The 23,310-nt window shown below is 38.9% G+C and overlaps 1 protein-coding gene across 1 annotated transcript in view; it reads left to right on the top strand.

Moving 5' to 3' along the window:
• The first annotated feature begins 8,866 nt into the window (after positions 1 to 8,866).
• Positions 8,867 to 23,310, top strand: part of LOC149153294 (homeobox-leucine zipper protein HOX32-like) — a 218,600-nt gene continuing 204,156 nt past the window's right edge. Inside the window, exons 1-6 of the mRNA XM_089439722.1 lie at positions 8,867 to 9,016; positions 10,009 to 10,469; positions 10,644 to 10,839; positions 12,170 to 12,273; positions 12,523 to 12,613; positions 12,731 to 12,826. Coding sequence (XP_089295848.1) covers positions 10,261 to 10,469; positions 10,644 to 10,839; positions 12,170 to 12,273; positions 12,523 to 12,613; positions 12,731 to 12,826 — 696 coding nt within the window. The 5' untranslated portion in view covers positions 8,867 to 9,016; positions 10,009 to 10,260. The remainder of the gene's footprint in view (positions 9,017 to 10,008; positions 10,470 to 10,643; positions 10,840 to 12,169; positions 12,274 to 12,522; positions 12,614 to 12,730; positions 12,827 to 23,310) is intronic.

Here is a 23,310-nt window from a genome sequence, read left to right as displayed (position 1 = left end):
CTCCCTTTGACTATTCAACTTCCACACCATAATCTTTAGCGGATTACGTGTCTAACACTTCCAAATCCATCACACTAATTTATATTTGCCAACGTTTCAAACCAAATAATGTGGTTCATCATTAGGGCTATATAATTATGAGAAATATGATCTAGCATAAAGGAATAAATAGGAGATAAAACTCTAAGAAAAACCTAAAGTTGAAAAAAGAAAATTAAACGTAGGGAAATTCAAAAATAATAAAAGTTAGGTAAAAATAAATGTTAGGAAAGAAACCAATATCAAAAAATATCTTATTAAATAGTATATAATGAATGATAATATACCATAAAAGAATATTAATGAAGAAAAAATATAAAAATAAATAAAATATAATAATATATGATAAAATGCCATACTATAAATGAAAGGTGGATCGATAGAATACCAAAAAGGGGATAAAGTAAGGGAAAAAGGAGGGAAGAAAAACAAAGAAAGAGGAAGACACCAAAAACAAAGGAGACCCAAGAAAACTCATGAGGAAACAAATCTTGAAGTATTCTTAGGCTTCCTTCTCTCCTTTTGGTGTCTTCTGCTTCTTTTGTTCTTTTCTTTCCTCCCTTTTCCCTCACTTTTGTAGAAACTACAAGAAATTTGCTAAGGCTAATGAAATTGCATTGAAATCAAGAGACAAAAATTCTTCTACTATTCTATGGAAAGGGAAACACATGATAGAAACACGTGCAATAATATGCAACCAAAAAAACACAAGGAGCACAATGATTTTACAGGGGAACCCAACTGGGAAAAACCCCTCTGCTGCTTTGCATTAATTCAGATGAGAAAGAGAATCAATTACAATGTCTTGCTTCAACTCTAAAGCACACCCTAACCAATTCAAGCCTCATCCAACCTCCTATTTCCTTGCACAACCTTGGAGGAATTAGGCTCCTAAAAAATAGGGAAATTCCCTATTTTCTTACACAAATCCAAAGAGGAATTTATCACCTAATCAGTGCAAAATCACTATACACTCAACAATATACAATTATAAATACAAGTGTGCCTTTTCCATCTACTCAACTAGGTGATTCGAATTCCATGCATGAATGGGTCTATTTTTGGCTAATTGACTATTTAACTGAGAGATGAGTGAGTTAACAATAGTCATAACTACTCAACTGACCTTCAACTGACTCAACTAATGACTAGAGCTCAATTAATTGAGTTCAACTGAAAATAAATGAGCTAGATTGCTAAATTTTATCAATCGCTACATGCACAACTCTACTCCAAGCCTACAAATTCGAATTTGTTGATCTAAATAGTAGACAAGGTAATATCACTCTAGCTAACTACAATACAAGTCATCCCGCTGATGTGGAAAATCAATTTTTATCCATTTAACTAAGGCACTAGTCAAATTAAGACTTTTCTTACTACATTTTCAACACTCCCTCTTAGAAAGAAAATGATTATGCACAATCCCAATCCTGCTCTTGTAGCAATGTATTGTAATACAAATGCATATCACTTTTGTTGTTGCTATAAAACAACTGCAACTAAGAAGCATCCAAAATTCTAAATCAATTGTGTTTCTAAGCTACAATTGTCTCCTGAGCATCTAACTTCTACTAGTATTTGCACTGTCTACTGGGAAAATTGCACTGTTGTTGATTTTGCACTATGCCTCTTGCACTGCTATCAATACTGCTTTGTGCTCCTCAACATCTAATTTCATCTAGTCTACAATTTCCGCTCAAGTTATGACTGCATCAACTGGCTTTTATCCTTCTACTACTGAATATTGTGGGCCCCTGTAGCAAGGGTAAGGATCCATGAGAAGAGTGTATTGCAATTGCTACTACTCTCATATGGACCTTGCCCAAATCTTTGAAACTTTGGGAATAAGGCTCCACATCGCCCCACCTCACTCCTGGAGGTATAACTACATGCATGGTGAAATATACCTCTAGCTTGTAGATATTTTTCACTCTAACTCCAATTTGTTTCACTTGTCCAGTAGCAACATGCTTCATAAAATATTTTCCCTTATTGAAAACCACATCATAACCTTTGTCCTCCAATACAACTATAGAAATCAAATTTGTTAGTACCAATTCCTTTCGTACTATACCTCCCATCATCTCCAAATTTTATGTGCAATTTGAGATCCTTCTCCTCTAGGCTATTGAAGAATTCCTTGTTTCATGTCATATTATATGAGACACCATAATCTAGGTACCACTCACTCACTCTTACATTGCTTGTTATGCAAACCAAGAGGGTGAAATCTAAATCGAATTGAGATGCCAAAACATATACTCTTTCTCCTACTGCAGGCTCCTTGCTGGATTACTTGTGCAGACACTTGGTTGCATAGTGTCTATATTCAAGGCAGTGAAAACATTTTATTTTGTTGAGGTCTTTCTTCTTGCCATTGTTCTGGCTGGACTCTCCCTCACCATGGGCCTTCTTTCCCTTGGCATTCTTTCCTTTAATAACTAGAGCATAGTATTCTTCCTCATCTACAATGGATGTGACACCATCTCTAGTGTTTGTTCTAATCTCCTCCTACACCAAATCAGACCAAAATCTATCCCAATCTGGTAGCTTGTCTCTTCCATTAACTGAATCCTGATAATTATGCCAGGATTTCAGAAGGCCAAGGAGTGATAAGCTCACAAGTTCATATGATGGCAAATTTTCTTCTACTCCTCCAAGTTCATCTCGAACTTGAGTGAATCTGGAGAGGTATTGTGGAATGGTTTCATTTTTTTGCATTCAAATGCTCTTGACTTTATTTTTCAATTCCAATTTCCTGACATCATTGCTGCTCTGAAATATATGTGATAGTTTTCCACATTGCAAAAGGAGTTTCCTTTCCATGCAATTTTGAAATCACATGATCTATGACACCCTCCATAATAATCCTTCTGGCTCTAGCTGTGTCTTTCTTCCACTGAGCAAGTTTTTGTGCATTTGATGCTGCTAGTTTTGGAATATCATTTTTTGTATTTTTCCATACTCCATTATCATCCAAGATAGCTTTCATCCTATTTTTCCATGGACAAAAATTCAAGGTGCCCTCCAATGCATACTCCAACCTCAATTCGTTGAAAGAAACTTTTCCTACACTGAAGAAAATTTGTACCAAAAACTCTACAAATCTAAATTTCTCTGAGAGAATATATGGAACAAGGTTTCTATGTAGTCTTTTGATGCTCAGATACCATGTATAAATTGCAAGAAATTTGCTACTGCTAATGAAATCGAACTGAAATCAAGAGACAAAAATGTATTCTACTATTCTATGGAAAGGAAAACACATGATAGAAACATATGCAATAACATGCAACCATCAAAACAAAAGGAACACAATGATTTTATAGGGGAACCAAACTAGGAAAAACCCCTTCGTTTCTTTGCATTAATTCAAATGAGAAAGAGAATCAATTACAATGTATTTCTTCAACTCTGTAGCAGACCTTGCATTATAAAATTGTTCTTCTGCTTCCTAAATTGCTCTGGCCAATACTTATCCCATTTAAGCCTTAGCTAACCTCATATTTCCTTGCACAATCCTGAAGGAATTAAGCTCCTAAAAAATAGGGAAATTCCCTATTTCCTTGCGCAATCCTGAAGGAATTAAGCTCCTAAAAATAGGGAAATTCCCTATTTCCTTGCGCAAATCCAAGGGGAATTTATCACCTGCTTAGTGCAAAAGCACTGTACACTCAACAATATAAAATTATAAATAAAAATGTTCCTTTTCCATCCACCCAACTAGGAAATTCAAATTCCATGCATAAATAGGCATATTTTTAGCTGATTGACTAGTTAATTGAGAAATCAATGAGTTAACAACAACCGTAACTACTCAACGGGCCTTCAATTGACTCAACTAATAACTAGAGCTCAGTTAATTGAGTTGAACTGAAAGTAACTAAACTAGATTGCTAAATTTTATAAATCACTACATGCACAACTCTACTTCAAGCCTGAAAACTCGAATTTGTTGATCTAACTAGTAGACAAAGCCATGTCACTCTAGTTAACTACAATCCAAGTCATCTTGCTAATGTGGAAAATCGAATTTTCTCCATTATTAAAACAATAGTCAAATAAAGACTTTCCCTGCTACATTTTCACCAACTTTATCCTCTTTTGATATTTTATTAATTCCCTTTGGATTATATTATTTCTTTGTTTGTTAACTTTTTAATCTCTCATGTTGTTTTATTTTTTTTAGTGTTCCCGTATCTTTCTTGTATCTATAAATATTATTATATATACCAATATATACTCTTTATATATATATAATAACATTACTTATAACATTATGTAGGATATTATAATTTTTCTATGGTATTAAGTTGTGTAAAGATTATTCTCTTGCATTAATAAGCATTTTTTTTTTTTTTTTTAATTATCTTATTTGTATTATTAAATATATATTGATATATTTAATAGTAATATTACTATTAAGTATGGTATTTTATCCTATATTATTATTATTAAATTGGCTTATATTTGTTTCTTCATTTTATGGTATTTGATCATTCATTATATACTATTTTATATTATATTTTTTGTGTTGGTTTTTTTTTCTATTGTTTATTATTTTTTTATTTTACTTACATTTAGTTTTTTTTGTTTTGACTTTACGATTTTATGAGAGGTTCTGCTTCTAGTGATGAAGGCTAATGAGATTCACTAACTTTTGCATTGATGTGTAGATAGGCCTCTCATCCACATCAAAGTTGTTTTTCATATTATTGCTCAAATTTGTGGCTAGAATGTTCTTTTTCTTCCCATCCTTCTTCCATTTCTTTGATTTCATCTCTAGATGTAGTTTCCATCACTTTTCCTAAATGAGGCCATCAATGTTGCAATTGTGCAATAATTGAGAGAATCCTTGTGTTGATGTGTAGTTCTTATTGCCTTCTTATCATTTGCCCTTTTCACATCTTCTTCCTTCCTTGGAGGCTTCCTAATTCTCTTTCTAATTTTCAACCACTTTCCTACCTTTTTTTTTATTGTACTTTCCAGATATTGTGCTTGTATACAAGTCTCATCCATTATTCTTGGCTTGAACAATATCACCTACTTTCATAGATGGTTATGTAGAACCCTCATATACTTGAGGACTACATTTGGGATCTTGGGAGAGAAACCTAGTTGATGGTCATCTTCCTAAACTCAGTGGTGTACCCCTATACACTCTACCTCTATCTATACCTTAAGTAGTTCCATCATATCCATTATGACTCTACATACCTAATGAGGTAGAATTGGTAATTTATGAGGGTTTTGAAGTACTCCCACTTAATTACTAGGGGATCACCCATCAATCTAAGTGTCTCCATGCGGCCTCCCAACTAGGTTATAACGTCATGACCCTCTAACTTCAATATATAAAATGATAGTTTCTACTCCTTATCTACGTGGTGAACACTAAACTAAACTTATAATTGCTATGAATGGTGATTGGTGATGTCAACCTTCACTCCCATCTTTAATAGGTACTATGAATGGGTCATGACACTTGAACTCAAATGCTCTTTTTTGAGTTCTTTTATTTACTTATTTCCTTGGTCTTCATGGTCCCTTGATTTCCCTTTGATCTGAACTTAGAGTTAGAACTTCCATATTTTCTTATTCCAATCTTGTTTTCTAAAGCCTCCATAGGGAGGCTTATGTTGTGGTTTATGTCAGAAACCTACATGTTTAGCCCCATGAACCTCTCTTTTTTCGGATCATGGTTATTGCAAATAGACTTGTTACCCACGACCAAGGTTTTGTGGCTTTGTTATTAAATTGATTCTTGGATCTCCTACAACTTTCCATGAATTTCCCTAAATAAACCTACTATAATACCAATATGATATGTAAACTGCCATGGATATTCCACTAGATAGTTCATCATAACAAATATGATAAAATAAACTGAAATATATACTATGAAGGTTAAATTCCTTTATATTCCATATTTGTTAATTTAAATTATTTTCTACTTATGCATGAAATACATAAAATTTGACAACACCAAATATAATCACACAATACTCATAATGAACATAAATATTTGGTCCGGGGAACCCTTATGGGGAAAAACCCAGCTAAAATATGAGGCTACTCGACTCTCTTTTTTGATATGGAAATAATGCATGTACAAAGGAGAAGGGACTCTCTATGGAGTTACTAAGACCTGTGGCATATTAGGTTGTTATAGGCCACTATCCCCCTATTTTATGCTCTCTAAATCCCACTCTTAGTTACTTTTCTCTACCATGGAGTAACTAATAACATAGAATGGAAGCCCTACTCCTAATGGCCCAATATGTAGCATGAGTAACATTGGATGATATGGAATCCACTCATACCATGGTGATCAAGCAAAGTAGGAAAAATTGTAGGAGGCATAACTCTTGCATATGAATTATGATTAAGGAAATCCTTGCACCATTTGAAAGGGGTCTATTTCTTAAGTGAGAAAATTTTGATCCAAAAAAATGTCATTTGATGCCTCAAAATGGTTCTGGAATGTGTTTAGACCTCAATTCTTCAAATTGGGACCTGCCATTAAAAATCACCCTACAAGCTAATTCCTAAAAAACGTCCACTCTAAATGCATCAAGATATATGAAACATAATATAATTACCCAATCTAAATCGAACTTTTATTAGTGTTACTTAATATATGTTTTTCTAAATTACATTCAAGTTTTGTATTCAAATATTCTTCTATAATATATTATTGAATCATCTCACTTGTATTCATATTCTTCTATAATATATTATTATCCTATCATGGATGTTTATATATTTCAGATCTTCTGAAGTAGTCTACTGAGTATATGAACTTTGTTCATTACACACACCCACAACCACTATTTCAGTGTGTCACTATCATTGCAGAGCATGTCCTATGGCTGAGGATTTTACGCTACCTAAGAAATTGTGAATGGGAAACTTTTGCTGGTAAGCAACTGAATGCAATCGAAATCGAACATGAATGGGATCTGATACTTGTAGAGAAAATGGATATCAACATGTACCAGGTTCGGGAGGCTCCTCTAATCTAACATTTGTGAACATAATCTAACTTTGAGGTAAATCGTGAAGACAAAATGTCTACCATCCACCTAATCAACATAAATAATTAAATTAAAATTCTAAAAGACTTATTCTAACATAAACATAACTATCAATGTAAATATAACCCATAAAAACATTTCAATATGATATATGATATATCCCATAGACAACATTACAGTACAAATTGCCTTCTTATATTTTTTATAAATGTAAAACATTCGTTACCTAAAGAAGCATGGCCAATAAAAAAGACCACTAATGCCACAAACTTTCCAAGATCTTTGGCTACGATCTCCTAATTCTACAATGAATGAATGAATGAATGAGATTTTAACATCGACGAGACTCAAAATAGCCTATGGGACCACCAACCTCTATACTTTTCGCCTTTTGCAATTCAATCATTTTCTTATTCAAATTGATAGTGAGTTGGCTCATCCTTCTAAGAATCCCCTCACTAAAAGGACAATGCCAAAAAAATCGTTGTTAACATATTGTCATAATTGTCCCTAATGTCTTTGAAAGCATCATATTTCAAAATGAAATATTTTTCCAATTCCACTGCATAAGAAGTGCAAAAAATACATACTAGTTCTTCCCAAGCTACTTTAGATCTTTTCCACCATCATTTTCACACAAAAATTGATGTGAATTAATTTTTAATTAAACTATAAAAATCTTTGTTCTCTGCAAAATATTAGCTACACCGAAAATTAATGAATTGCTTCCAAAATAATGTTTCCTCTTTTAAGTCCCTTCATCAAGCCAAAAATTAGCTCTATTTGGTTATAAATGACAAATAATGAATTGCTTCCAAAATTATGTTTCCTCTTTTGAGTCCCTTCATCAAGTATACCGTAGTAGACATAAGCACATGGTGCAGCCACAAGCGACAAAGTACCATGAAGTTCCTATCGATGCTCGTTATAGTTTTGGATCCTGTGCCTTTAGGTTTCACAACAAAGTGAATATGGGTGGCTTTCAGGGAATTTTTTAATAGATACATATATGGTAAAGATTAATATAAATCAGAATTATAAGTATCGTGCGTGAATATAGTCAAAGAGCAATATTATACGACCCCATGGTCTCACACCGTCTTTTATTAAATTATGTAAAAAGTTGTTTTTATGGAAGAGAGGCATCATGGTTGGATATTGGAGCAGCATTTATTTTAGCGATTAACTTTTTGTTGATATTGTACCATTAACGTTGGAAGTCGGTTTCATATTGTGTTGGGGGGCAAATCATCAAAATTCGAGAGACTAAGCTAAATCCACGCTGCTTTACGTTAAACTAAATCTCGTGAGGAGGGTCAAGACACAATAATTCAGGTTTCAGGCGTCACCCAGGGTTTCACAGCGAATGAATGAGTGATGCAGCCCCAATCCCCAACAGCAGTGCGCAGCCGCAGAGAGTCCATTGGGGAATCGGACCCGCCGAAAAAAGCACCTGTGGACCATTCACAGGTGCCCCCATGTGACGGCCGCGCCAGAGGCCTATTGGTTGGTTGTTGCTTCAAAGCGAAATGAAAGATAATGGGGAAATTACATGTGCACAGCGTGCACCGCGATCCCAAGGATGATGACGTGTACATCGCAAATGGAATGAATGCATGCATGATGATGAGCATTATGCGGGACGGTACCCGCGGACATGTCATGGGTCCAAACGGTGCGCCATGGGTCTCTCAAGCCATGGGGTCCATGTATGTATGTATGGATGGATGGGCGGGCCGAGGAACAAAGTGGACCATGCCGTACGGCTCTTTTGTTTTCATTTCGCGTCATTTCCTGTAATTTCATTCGGCGAACAAGTTCTTGAATATTATTGCGATGGAAGCTTTGATAATGGCGGAACCAGCTTCAGGCATGGGCGATGGGCGATGAGGACCGTAATGGCGGAATGTTATGAAGGTCGCGCTGAATCGTCCACGGTATAAGGCTTTCATTGTGATTCTCGTGTTCTTTAGAGGTCCCGCTAGCCGTATTTGTGTATTGACATGTCGAGCGTTTTAAATTTTTTTCCTTTTGAAGGCGGAAATTGTTTCGATTCTGTAACCTTTGCTTTTGTCTTTGTGTATGCATCCGGCTAATCTGCTTAGTTGTGCACGGAGCCGAATATCTTAGCTAGAATTACTGCTCAAATTTCCAACTTTAAAGCTTCTGAAACAAGAGTCTATTTATCGGCTCCAAACATTCCAATATTCTCCTGAAATTCTAATCTTAGCGGCAGGCTTAATCAGTTCCATTCGTTCCTTTAACATTTACAGATTTACTTGCATCGATTTCAAAGAAAGCACGTATTCTTTGTTTTCTCAAGTTTTGTATATATCTTTAGCACGAGCTTTAGCATTTACAGATTTACTTGCATTGATTTCAGAAAAAAACATGTATTCTTTCTTTTCTCAAGTTTTATCTGTCATTTTAGCACGAGTTGGCTGCGATTTAAGGTTCTGCTGCATTGCATGTGCGAACTTGTTGCGAAGTGAATTTAAATTCAACGTTTGATAAGACGCCGTATATATCTTTAGTCATAAGGTTGACTGCAGAAGCTTGTAAGAATTTTATAATCAGTATTGGGTTTTCAGGAACGAGACTGCAATGTTTTTAATATTTTTTAACCTCAACAGTATTTTAAACCGTGAATTTTAATGTTTTTGAACTGTAAGTTCTCACGAAAATATCAGGTTTCTTCATTTCGATTTCTTAATTCTTTGAGAAAAGAGACTGCAGTGTTTTTTTTGTTTTGTCTGTTCCATTATCCAACAGTATTTAAAATTATGAATTTGATGTTCTTAAACAGTAAATTTTGTATGAAAATGTCAGGTCCCTTCATTTCGATTTCTTAATTTCTTCAAGCTTTAGTCAGATCTACCTCAAGACTTATCTGTTTTTCATCATTCATGCATGTAAAAATGTACTGTAGGTCTCTGTAGCCTGTGGCAGAATCTCCACGGTCGTGCTGTAGATTGAGCCAGAAGAATGTCTGGAAATTCGGCTGATGTTACAGGAGAAACGTAATTCGTCACCGCTTAGCAAATCTGTTCTTCTTTAGCTCCGTTGATTGGATTAAAACCTGTCTGTTTATTCCAGAAACATGCGATTACAGTGTACGTCGCCACTTCAAGGATTGCTAGTGTATAGCATCGGGTATAGCTTGTGAACAGCCGAAGATTTGATGGCTGTCGCAAGAGGCAAGGATGGGAAGTATGGATTTGATTCGGGGAAGTATGTCAGGTACACTGAAGAACAGGTACAGGCCCTGGAAAAATTCTATAGTGAATGCCCGAAACCTAATGCTTTCCGTCGACAACAGCTTATCAGGGACTGTCCACTCCTCTCCAACATTGAACCCAAGCAAATCAAGGTCTGGTTCCAAAATAGAAGGTAGGCGGATATCTTTGGATGTTTTGATGATTTAGATATAGAAGAATTATACTACTTTATGTCTGCTATGGAGTATTAAATTCTAACGATGTTTCTAACAGTTAGAGTGCATTCTATATTAATTTAAGACTGTAATGTTCTGCACTGATGTGGATTTCTGGGGCGAACTTACAGGTGCCGTGAGAAGCAGCGCAAAGAAGCCACCCGCTTGCTTGCGTTGAATGAGAAGCTCAAAGCGATGAACAAGGTTCTCGTGAAGCAAAATGATAATCTGTCAAAACAGGCCTTCCAGTTTGTGAGTCAGAACAACTTTTTGCGGCGACAACTGAGACTGTTGAAAGAACAAAGTACTAACTTGGATGGCAGTAAGGTAGTTTCCTCAACCGCCAAAATTTATCGTGAACAAAACTTCCAAATGGTTGTTTAGCATTCTGCTGGGGTTGGTGGTCCAATACTTTCTAGGCCTTTAAATGCCTGTAGAATTCATCATCTTACTTGCTCAAATGTATTTGCTTCGTATCAATAGTGCAGCGCCTTCTGCCTGTTCGCAGCTATGCGAATCGGGAAATTGAAGTTGATAATCTTTCGGGGCTTAGTTATGTGATCAGCATTGAGCGTCTGCTTGGTAAGCTCTTTTAGGGGCTAGGAAAGAATGATTTGATCCAAAGGCCATTCGCTATGGTATCGCTCACTTTGTTCAATGCAAGTAACGATGTGTCGGACGTTTCTGGAACTTAGGAACTTATATCACCCAACTTACGCAATATTTGGTTAAATCAATAATCGTGCGTGCATACAACATTCGAACAGAGTGAGACAAAACAATTCTATGCATCATAATAATGCAATTACTGATGAATAAACTGATAATCGTGCGTGCATACAACATTCGAGCATATTGAGACAAACAATTCCATGCATCATAAGAATGCAATTACTGATGAATAGTAAACGCTAACCAGAGATGAACATCACACACGCAAAGAGCGATCCTAAATGACCAACATAGTCTTCATATGACGAAAGCAGTCTTCCAAGTTCATAGCCAATGAAAATTACATACTAGCGCGCGAGTACGCTTACACACATCTGTAACAAAATACACGTGATAGCTGGCCAATTCCTGATTCAGCATGCCTTGCCAAGTGTTTTTGTGTAAGCATGTCACTTATCATCTCCTATAAGCTACTAATTAGCGAGGCGCTGTGGTCTGTGCTGATGCAAACCACGAAACAACCTCACTACGTAACGCTACTCTCCTAACCTATCCTGCATTAATAATGGAATTAACAAATCATGGTACTAATACATAAACGTATAGCCGAGAACCAAGACAAAATTTGTTTAACGAAGCATGTTCCGTTTACTTTTCCTGCATATAAATTCATTGCCCTTGGTATGGGTAAAAAATGGGAAAATAGCAGGATAAACGACTATTTAAGGCAGCCGCGTTGGCGGAATGTGTTTTACTATATAGGAGATATTGGTGCCTTAAAATGCCAAGTCAATGGAGAGATTAAGCCCTACAAAGTTGCGGACAAAAAGGTATCGAGTGCTTGTAATATATTTGTAAAGGGCTTGCCGGTCATGTTAGGTGTTACCGTGGTTATTTCTTAGACCGCTTGTACTTCATTGTTATTAATTAGATATTGGAATAATCTATGACGATGATGGTATACGTTTTCTTGTGCATTCTGCAGGATGCTCTGGTAACATCAGAAACCAACTCAATTTCTAGACTTGTAAGTGGGTTGAGAAAGCATCGAGTACCTCAGCCACCCCCATGGGATGTAAACCCAGCATGGTATGTTAATAAAGTTTTCATATCTTGTTCTTTGTCATCCTAAAAGCGGGGCAATATAAATAATCTTGCGATTTTGTTTTTATGCAGATGATTCTAGGCTAAATTTAACACGTTATTAATGTTATCAAGCAGTATAGTTTGTTCAGCAAACTGCTAAATACAAAACTGTTTTTCTCCCAAATAATTTTTGCGGCTGTACCTTTTATTTGTTATTAGCATATATGCTAATCGTGAATTTTCTAAATGCAGGCTTCTGGCTTTTGCAGAGGAAGCTCTTTCAGAGTTTCTAGCAAAAGCCACTGGCACTGGCATCGATTGGATTCAAATACCTGGGATGAAGGTTTGTTTTTTCTATTTCTCCAGCTTGTAGAGTTCTATTAGTCTACCCAACTTTCTAAAAAGATCCTAATGTGATGAACTGTTTCTGAATTAGTACCTTTTTTTTTTCATTTGCCAGCCTGGTCCGGATTCCATTGGGATCGTGGCAGTTGGTCACGGTTGTGATGGAGCAGCTGCTCGAGCGTGCAGCCTTGTAGGGATGGAGTCCAGCAGGGTATGTTGGCTTTCTTTATTTGTTTTTGCTGTAAATCTTTCTTTTAAATTAAAATTCAATTAAGTCGAAGATGCGATCTCAATGAAGACTAGGAATTCCTCGGTTGAAAGCTCCCACACCGCTTTGTGTGGGTGATGGGTACCTGTAAATTTCTTCAGATCTGTACTCATAGAACTTCAACCTTACAGTTGAATCTGTAACCTTTTGAAATACGTACCAAAACTTCAGACCTGCGTGCTGAATTTGCGCAGTACTAGCCCAACTGTGAATTTCATCAGCATACTAATCAGCTAAACAGTCAACAAAAATTAAATCTGCATGCTAAATCATCAGTGAGCAAAAGAAATAGATCTGGACACTCAATCACATACCATTCTATTACTCAGAAAAGAATATTACATCACAGCAGGTCAGCTTCTCACAAGTTCTCAAAAACAAAATCAATACAATGAAGTAATGCACCCCTCAAACTCATTTATGGAATAAGAGTGTGGCAGTTACAAAAAATGTCCTTTTGAAGGGAGTGCCCTACCAAACTTTAAGTTAGGTCCTCCTTAACCCACTTATGTGCCTTGCAAGAGAAATTTCCCAAACTAAAGCACCTTACATGTGCGTTAAGGTAAGTCATCAATCACAACTTGCCTTGAGCAGATTTATCTAGGTAACTAACTCAAGCAGTGTGCCCCATATGTGTCGAGTAAGTAGGCACATACCCATATGTTCCAAGTCACCCACTTCACATTTTTTAATGCAACTACTTAAGTAGTGCACACTCCTAGTCCAATGTGACTCCGAAGTGCCGAAAAAGAAAAAGAAAAAAAAGGCTATGATTCAATATTCCCTCCTTGAGACTCTCCCCCATGAAGCACCATACTGAAAACAAGAGTCAAACACTCTCTCTTTTCGAGGAAAGTGTTCTCCATCACACTAAGCTTCTCCTTTAGCATCTAAAACTTCCCCTTTGTCAAGGGCTTTGTCAAAATACCAACAACCTGCAACTATTTAGGAATGTGGTCAGGAACTACAACCCTCTTCTACATTTTGTTTTTCAAGAAATGGTACCAGATATCAATGTGACAGGAGTTATCACGGAAAACTAGATACTAGGACTGCTTGATGCAACTTTGATTGTCACAATAAACAAACATGATCTCTAACATCGGATTGACTAATTATGCAACCAATTTCTGAAGTCAAATGGCCTCACAATTAGCAAAACAAGCTGCCATATACTTTGCTTATGCTGAATTGAGTGCAACTGATGCTTGTTTTATAATAAACCAAGAAATCATGCATGATCCCAACTTGAAACAGTCATCAGAAGTACACTTTTGTGTGCTTGCATCTCTTGCTCAATTTGAATCAACAAATCCATGGAGGAAAAACTCACCATTTTCTAGATACCATTGCCCTAATGGATTGTGCCCTTTGAGTATCTAAACACATGCTTTCCAACTTAACAATGAGCATGATGAGGTTCGAGTCTCGACTATAAACTGGCTCAAGATAATAACAACATAGCACATGTCCAACTTGATATTCACAATGTAAATAAAAAACCTAATCAATTCCTTGTATAAAGTTGGATCAACCAAATTGAAATCTTCATCGCAAGTTAACTTCATGTTTGGAACCAAATGTTTGGTCAATGGTTTGTAATCAAGCATCCAAAATCTCCAATGTCTACTTCCCTTGCCAAAGGAAGACTTCTACACCTTGCCAAACCTCTAGACCTAAAAAGTAATGTAGTGAATCGATATCTTTCTGTTAAAATTGGCAACTAGGGATAAACTCCATGTGGGTCTACTTATTTATAGAAGCTGATATTTTTCTTGGATTCCTCTCGTTGAGAGGTGTAGGATTGATCTAAAGATCATCCGATTCCGACATGTATTCATGGAGATATGAATTTATTTGTGTTATGTGACAATTCGTCAAGGTCGGCCAGCAACCAAATTACCCCCACTTGTCCTCCACGTTTTATTATAAATAGAGGTGGCCTTCAAGTCATTTTGACACACACTCACATTCTTGTGATCTCTCTCTTCATTCTGTTTTGGGTTTTGATGAAGGAGAGATCTAGAGGGAGTGCCCTAGGCTCTACGCTGCCCTAATGAAGAAGCCCTAACGCAGTCAATAAAGAAGCCTTAACGCAGTCTTGGAGGAGTCTTACAAGCAGCCATGAAAGAGTCTAATACACTGGCCTAATGATGCCCTAAGTCTAATATGCAGTCATGAAGGCTAGATCCTAACACTGTCATGGAGAGACCTGAATGCTGTCATGAAGGACAACCCTTAACACGATCATGGAGGAGTCTAAGAAAGGCTCCTACGCTGTCCTAAAGAAGGCCCTTCTACGCAGCAAGGAGAAGCCTTAAGGAAGCCTCTATACGCTGCCAAAGGATGCTCCAAAAGAGCCCTAGTTGCAGTTCACACAACTAACCCTAGCCGCAGATAATAAAGAGAAGGCTCTTCGCTGTCAAGGAGGGAGCTCTATGAAGGTTGTCTTAATGAAGGTTAGGAAAAAGAGAAACACGCTGTCTCAATGTACCCTAAACACAGAATTTCGCATATGTCTCTGATTTCAGATGGACAGTGGAAGAGGTTAGTTTGAATGTCACTGTAACTTTGAATAGATAGTAGCATCATAATCTTTGGATGTAATCACAGGAAAGATAAGGGATTGCGAAGTTCTGTCTAGGACTAAAATCAGTCATCAGAAGCTCGGATTCATCTCTGAACTCATACAGTGATAAGGTCGGATAAACCACAGTGGGAAGTTTGGTAATGAAGCATTATAAGGGTACAATATGTTGTCTCACTGTCAATGAGTTCAGATGGCTTGTAGTGTCAAATTCGGAGGACAAGTATTTCGATATGGGAACTTGGATTACAGTGACAAGGCTATTCTCAGGATTGCCTATAAGATGGACAAAGCAACTGTCATGGGTTAATATTACTATGCTGAGGATTAGTCAGCTAACACGGATGCAACATGGTGATGGTTGCAGCATGGCGATGGATGCAGCATGGTGATGGAATCACCTTAGAGAATCAGTTGAAGTATGAGGACTGATAAGTGTGCCTTCACCTGAGTTTAGATCTGCAGTCCTTGTCATCAGAACTATTGTGTCATCTTCATGGTGAAGATCTCTGATGTTTGATCTTGTCAAGTCAATGTGTTGACTTCTGATGTATATGTACTATCTCTTTCTCTGTGCTGAACTATTGAAGAATATAAGAAGAATTGATCAAGGGTTTCCCCACATTGGGGTTTGTCCCTGGCTGGCGCCACATCTTATGTCCTCTTGTCTTGGCTTGTTTTCTGATGTTTATGTTTATGTTCTAACTGCACTTTACTATCATGCTGATGTGATTGCTGATCTGAATATTGTCATTGAGCTAAAAATGAAAAATTGAAGTAAATTGCTCCCAGCATAGAACATACCTAAAATTTAACACTTTCATATCAAATTCATTGGCCAATTTCTTATTGCACCATACAATGACTTGCTTTGAACTTCCTAGATGAACAAGGTCATCTACATACAATTCTTAGACAAATAGATCAGATTTATCATATAAATAATAAAGATTAGAATATGCACAAGTCTTGGAGAAGCCAAGATTCTATGGGTGCTTATCAATCCTTGAGTACCAAGCTTGTGGCACCTTCTTCAATGCATAAAGTGCTTTCTACAACTTGCAATCATGAGTCTTTCATCCATGCACCTCAAAACATTTGGCAATTGAAGCAAAATTATCATCAAGTTCAACTTCCTCCTTTTAAGAGAATCTTTTGGCAACAAACTTTTCCTTGTTCTTTTCAGTGTTCCCATCTGTAGGTTTGATCATGTACAACCATTTGGAATCAATCATTGGTTTCTTGATTGGTCTTGGAACTACTTTCCAAACAATGTGAATGGAATTGCACTCCTTTGTTGAGGTCTCTCACCTTACTTTTGGGCATGGATTGGTGGGGGGATCCTTTCCGCTGCCTCTCTGTGGAGTACGCTGTCTCTCTACATGCACTCCTTAGATCAGGAAAACTTCCTCCGATCTGCTATCCTTGCCCCTCTCTCACTGCAAGAAATCACTTCAAATCTCTCTCTTGCAACTGTTGCGCTGCTCTCTTCAAAAATTCAATCTCTGATCTCTTACTTGATGTGTTTTCCAAATGCCCCTCAAGCCTCTTCTTATAATCCCCCAATTGAAAACCAATGGCCCATATTAGATTCTAATCAATGGCTGAGATCATTTTGGCTTGATCCTTGTTTTCTTCTAGAAGTTTCACCCATAGTTTGCTTAATACCTTTTAATTATTTTAATTTCCTAAGTTTGGACTTAGGCACCCATTAAAATTAATCAATTATTTTAATAAAACTACCTTAGGGTGGAATTTCCCAAAACGATTTCTAGGTATTGTGGAATACATGTGTCCAAGCTTCCTTGCAAATTTTGAGGCTTAGAGCACATCTGATGCTACCAGAAATCAACACTCCCTCTTAGCGAGGAATGTGTTGTAGTAATGCAACCTGTTGAAGCATCACCTTGCTCTGTAACATCTCCCTCTGCGTTGTTGATGTCTGACATCACTGCCCACCAACTACTGCGCAAATGTTGCATCTGTACTGCTGGTGACCCTTCCATTGCCAACACTGCATCTGTACTGCAACCCTTGTAAATTCTACATCTGTGTTGCTCCTGGCACTGCCACTCCCAACACTGCATCTACACTACAACCTTCTCCAATTGTTGCTGCTACTGTATCAACAACGGAAAAGCATCCAAAATTACTGAACATGTGTTCAACATGATGCATATGTTGCTAGAGTTCTGACTACTGCTAGTCTCTATGCTGACCCTCTGAAGCCTCTGCGTTGCTGCTGACTCTGCACTATGCCAACTGCATTGCTGCCAACTCTGCTCTGCACTGCTCAGTTTATGGTGCTCCTAGCTACCACAACTATCACTCCGGCACTCCTTTGCACCAACTGACACTGGTCCATCCTGCTACTTCTGATCTAGGCTCCTGTAGCAAGGTATTGATCCAAGAGGTGGACTCCTCAAGGATCCTGCCCATGTGCAGTTCTTTCGAACTACAGTTCTAGATCACCCCACCTCTCCCCTGGAGGTATCTGGGCAACCATGGCAAACTCATCGTCCTCAATCTTTGTAGATGTAGCCTTCAGATCATGCTTCTCATCCGTGTCCTTCTTCTTGAGAGGACACTCTGTAGCGTAGTGACCAAGTTCACCATATCGGAAGCACTTGATCTTCGAAACGTCTTTCTTCTTCTGCTGCTACTCCTGTTACCCCTTAGATGCAAGAGCTGCATCCTCTTCCTCCTTCTTTGGCTTCGTCCCACTGCTGCTGTTGACGTCAAGTTTACACTTGACCAAGTCTCTCCTCATCTCTTCCTGCTGAAAAGTGACCCACATTCCTTCCCAATCTGGCAATCTCTCTCTGCCCAGGATACTCTGGACAAACACTTTCCATTCTTCTGAGACTGAGTTTAGGGCTAGCCTCACCATCTCGGTAGGCTGAGGTGTTGACCCCACAGCTGCCAACGAGTCTCGGATCTCCTGAAGCTTCATAAGGAACGGATCAATGTGTTCCCCCTTCTGCATCTGCGTGGATCTCATCTTCTGCTCCAAGTACATCTTTTGTTGCTCGGAAGATCCTTCGTATAACATGGCCAAAGCTTCCCACATCTGTCGAGCAGTATCCTTGTCGACAATGTGACACACTACATGATCCCTTACTTCGTCGAGGATCAACCTCTTGGCCTTCACCATCTCGGCCTTGTACTTCTTGAGCGGATCTGGATCTGCGGATACAACAACCACACTGTTGACATAGGTTTTGAGATCGTGCTCATCCCGAAGGCATGAGATCCTTGCCTTCTAGATCACATAGTTGGATGCACCCTCCAACCGATCCTAATCTTGCAATCCATGAGTTGCCGTCTTTGCCAGTGAAATGTTGAACTACCTCCTCTCCTCTGCGTTGCTGCTGGGCTAGCCTACGCACTCCCTGTTGGAGTTAGTAGATCAATTGCTCCCTGCTGCTGCTAAGCAAATGAGAATTCAGACTTCTTGGCTAGAAGTCCTCTGAGGAAAAATTCCCTCAAGTGTGTCTTCTTCTCCCCCACTAATGCTATTCTACCAGCAACTACTTCAAAATATCTGCGTCCCAGCTGAAGATCTGCTCTGCAAAGAAAAATACTCTGCTCACTTCTGTCTCTAGAAAGCTTCGATTTGGAGATTGAATTTCTCTGTCGACTCACTCAGAGAAATCAAATTCTCCTGAAAACTTCAGCCTCCTTGGCCCACAAACTGCGCTTCCTCAAGGGTTTGAATTGCTAACTTTGCAGCAATTTCGAACTCCTCTTCCTTTCTACTTGTGAGCTCTTCTGCACCCGATCAATGCTCTGATACCATGTGAAAAATCGGTTACCCGATTCCTATTGCAGCAGTTGATGTTAATTCTTCTAATTGTCAATTCGATTAAACAATTTACTTGCTGTGTGCTACGACAAATATCAAACTAAATACACTGCAGCTTACACAAATAAAATCTGCGGAAACTAAATACGTCACAAGAGAGAAATAATCATCACACACATCTACACACTGATTTTTGGACAAATGTCCTCGGAAAAACCCAGTGTGGGAAAATTGGTGCAACAACTGAGGGTTTATATTATTAAGCAGTAGTAAATTGAGTACAAATTTATGGATGCTTTAGAACTAGCAATCCATGAGAGAAAATAACTGACAAATGTCTAGTGAGAAAATTCTTACTTTCACCGGTGATCCGACATTGACCTTAGCTCAAGATGCGCTGCCCCTTGTTGCCTCCGCGTCAGCCTATTGGGACCAGCGTCTCTCTCTCCTGCTGCTGATCAACTACTGCTTTGGGAAATCGATCTTTTGGCTCTCTGGGCTCCCACTCCGGCTCCTGCCTCTGAAACTCGACTTCTCCTTAGCAAATACGGATTTCCCTCTGAAGCTCTGCGTTGCCCCTCTACACTGCGTCAGCCTCTCTGTGGAGTACGTTGTCTCTCTATATGCACTCCCTGGAGTACTATCCCTGGCCCTTTCTCACTGCAAGAAATCACTTCGAATCTCTCTCTGGCAACTGTTGCGCTACTCTCTTCAGAAATTCAATCTCTGATTTCTTACTCGATGTGTTTTCCAAGTGCCCCTCAAGCCTCTTCTTATAATCCTCCAGTTGAGAACCAATGGCCCAGATTAGATTCTAATCAATGGATTAGATCATTTTGGCTTGATCCTCGTCTTCTTCTAGAACTTTCACCCACACTTTGATTAATACCTTTTAATTATTTTAATTTCCTAAGTTTAGACTTAGGCACCCATTAAAATTAATCAATTATTTTAATAAAACTGCCTTCAGGTGGAATTTCCCAAAATGATTTCTGGGTATTGTGGAATACATGTGTCCAAGCCTCCCTGCAAATTTTGAGGCTTAGAGCACATCTGATGCTACCAAAAATCAACACTCCCTCTTAGCGAGGAATGTGCTCTAGTAATGCAACCTGCTGAAGCATCACCCTACTCTGTAACATCTCCCTTTGCGCTGCTGATGTCTGACATCATTGCCCACCAACTACTACGAAAATGTTGCATCTATACTGTTGCTGACCCCTCCACTGCCAACATTGCATCTGTACTGCAACCCTTGTAAATTCTGCATCTGTGCTGCTGCTGGCACTACCACCACCAACACTGCATCTGCACTACAACCTTCTCCAATTGCTGTTGCTACTGCATCAGCAACGAAAAAAATCCAAAATTACTAAACAGGTGTTCAACATGATGCATATGTTGCTGGAGTTCTGACTACTGCTAGTCTCTATGTTGACGTTTTGAAGCCTCTACGTTGTTGTTGACTCTGCACTGGCATTGCTGCCAACTCTGCTCTGCGCTGCTCAGTGTATGGCGCTCCTAGCTACTGCAACTGTCACTCCGACACTCCTCTGCACCAACTAACACTGGTCCATCCTGCTACTTTTGATCTAGGCTCCCGTAGCAAGGTATTGATCCAAGAGGTGGACTCCTCAAGGATCCTGCCCATCTGCAGTTCTTTCAAACTACAGTTCTAGATCACCCCACCTCTCCCTTGGAGGTATCTGGGCAACCATGGCAAACTCCTCCTCCTTAATCTTTGCAGATGAAGCCTTTGGATCATGCTTCTCGTCCTTGTCCTTCTTCTTGAGAGGACATTGTGTAGCGTAGTGACCAAGTTCAACACATTGGAAGCACTTGATCTTCAGAACCTCTTTCTTCTTTTTCCATTTCTCCTGCTGCCCCTTAGATGCAAGAGCTGCATTCTCTTCCTCCTTTGGCTTCGTCCCATTGCTGCTGCTGCCGTCAAGTTTACACTTGACCAAGTCTCTCCTCATCTCTTCCTGGTAAAGAGCGGCCCACATTCCTTCCTAATCTGGCAATCTCTCTCTACCCAGGATACTCTGGACAAACACTTGCCATTCTTCTGAGACTAAGTTTAGGGCTAGCCTCACCATATCTGTAGGTTGAGGTGTTGACTCGACAGCTGCCAACGAGTCTCTGATCTCTTGAAGCTTCGTAAGGAACGGATCAATGTGTTTCCCCTTCTGCATCTGCATGGATCTCATCTTCTGTTCCAAGTACATCTTCCGCTGCTCGAAAGATCCTTCGTATAACATGGCCAAAGCTTCCCACATGTGTTGAGCAGTATCCTTGCCAGAAATGCGACACACTACATGATCTCTCACTTCGTCGAGGATCAACCTCTTGGCCTTCGCCATCTTGACCTTGTACATCTTGAGCGGATTTGGATCCATGGGTACAACTACCACACTGTCGACATAGGTTTTGAGATTGTGCTCATCCATATCACATAGTTGGATGCACCCTCCAATCGATCCTGATCTCGCAACCCATGAGTTGCCATCTTTGCCAGTGAAATGTTGAACTACCTCCTCTCTCCTCTCCTCTACGTTGCTGCTGGGCTGGCCTACGCACTCCTTGCTGGAGTTAGTAGATCTGTTGCTCCCTGTTGCTGCTAAGCAAATGAGAATTCAAACTTCTTGGTTGGAAGTCCTTTGAGGAAGAATTCCCTCAAGTGTGTCTTCTTCTCCCCCACTAACGCTATTCTGCCAACAACTGCTGCAAAATATCTGTCCCAGTTGAAGATCTTCTCTGCAAAGAAAAATACGCTGCTCACTTCTGCCTCTGGAAAGCTTCGATCTGGAAATTCAATTTCTTTGTCAACTCACTCAGTGAAATCGAATTGTCCTCAAAACTTTGGCCTCCTTGGCCCACGAACTGCGCTGCCTTCGGGGTTTCGAATTGCTGACTCTGTGATTAATTCGAACTCCTCTTCCTTTCTGCTTCTCAGCTCTTCTGCTCCCGATTTGTGCTCTGATACGATGTGAAAAATTGGTTACTCGATTCCTACTGCAGCAACTGATGTTAATTCTTCTAATTGTTAATTTGATTAAACAATTTACTTGTTGTGTGCTACGATAAATATCAAATTAAATACATTGTAGCCTACACAAATAAAACTATGGAAACTAAATATAGCAGAGGAGTGAAATAATCATCACACACATCTACAAAGTTATTTTTGGACAAATGTCCCTGGAAAAACCTAGTGTGGGAAAACCAGTGCAGCCGTTGAGGGTTTGTATTACTAAGTAGTGGTAATCTGAGTACAAATCTAGGGATGCTTCAGAACTAGCGATCCATGTAGAGAAATTAATTGACAAACATCCAGTGAGAAAATTCTCACTTCTACCGGTGATCCGACACTGACCTTAGTGCGAGATAAGTTGCCCCTTGCTGCCTCTGCGTTGCCTCTGTGTCATCCAGCTGGTACCAATGTCTCTTTCTCCTACTGCTGATTAGCTGCTGCTCTGGGAAATTGATCTTCTGGCTCTCCGGCTCCTGCCTCTAATACTCGACTTCTCCTCAGCAAATACAGATCTCCCTCTGAAGCTCTACGCTACCTCTCTGCACTGTGTCAGCCTCTTTGTGGAGTACGCTGTCTCTCTGCTATGCACTCCCCGGATCAGGAAAACCTCCTCTGGTCTACTATCCCTGCCCCTCTCTCACTACAAGAAATCACTTTGAATTTCTCTCTGGCAATTGATGCGCTGTTCTCTTCAGAAATTCGATCTCTGATCTCTTACTCGATGTGTTTGCAAATGCCCCTCAAGTCTCTTCTTATAATCCTCTAGTTGAGAACCAAAGGCGCAGATTAGATTCTAATCAATGGCTCAGATCATTTTGGCTTGATCCTCGTCTTCTTCTAAAAGTTTCACCCACAGTTTGATTAATACCTTTTAAGTATTTTAATTTCCTAAGTTTAGACTTAGGCACCCATTAAAAATAATTAATTATTTTAATAAAACCGTCTCCGGGTGGAATTTCCCAAAACAATTTCTGGGTATTGTGGAATACATGTGTCCAAGC

The sequence above is a fragment of the Pinus tabuliformis genome, chromosome 9 (genome assembly GCF_031772625.1).
Source record: "Pinus tabuliformis cultivar Carrire ecotype Pingquan chromosome 9, CPIR1, whole genome shotgun sequence".
In the NCBI taxonomy this organism is placed as follows: Eukaryota; Viridiplantae; Streptophyta; class Pinopsida; order Pinales; family Pinaceae; genus Pinus; species Pinus tabuliformis.
Note: the sequence above shows the minus strand (reverse complement) of the source record. Positions and strands in the feature narration are given on the sequence as shown.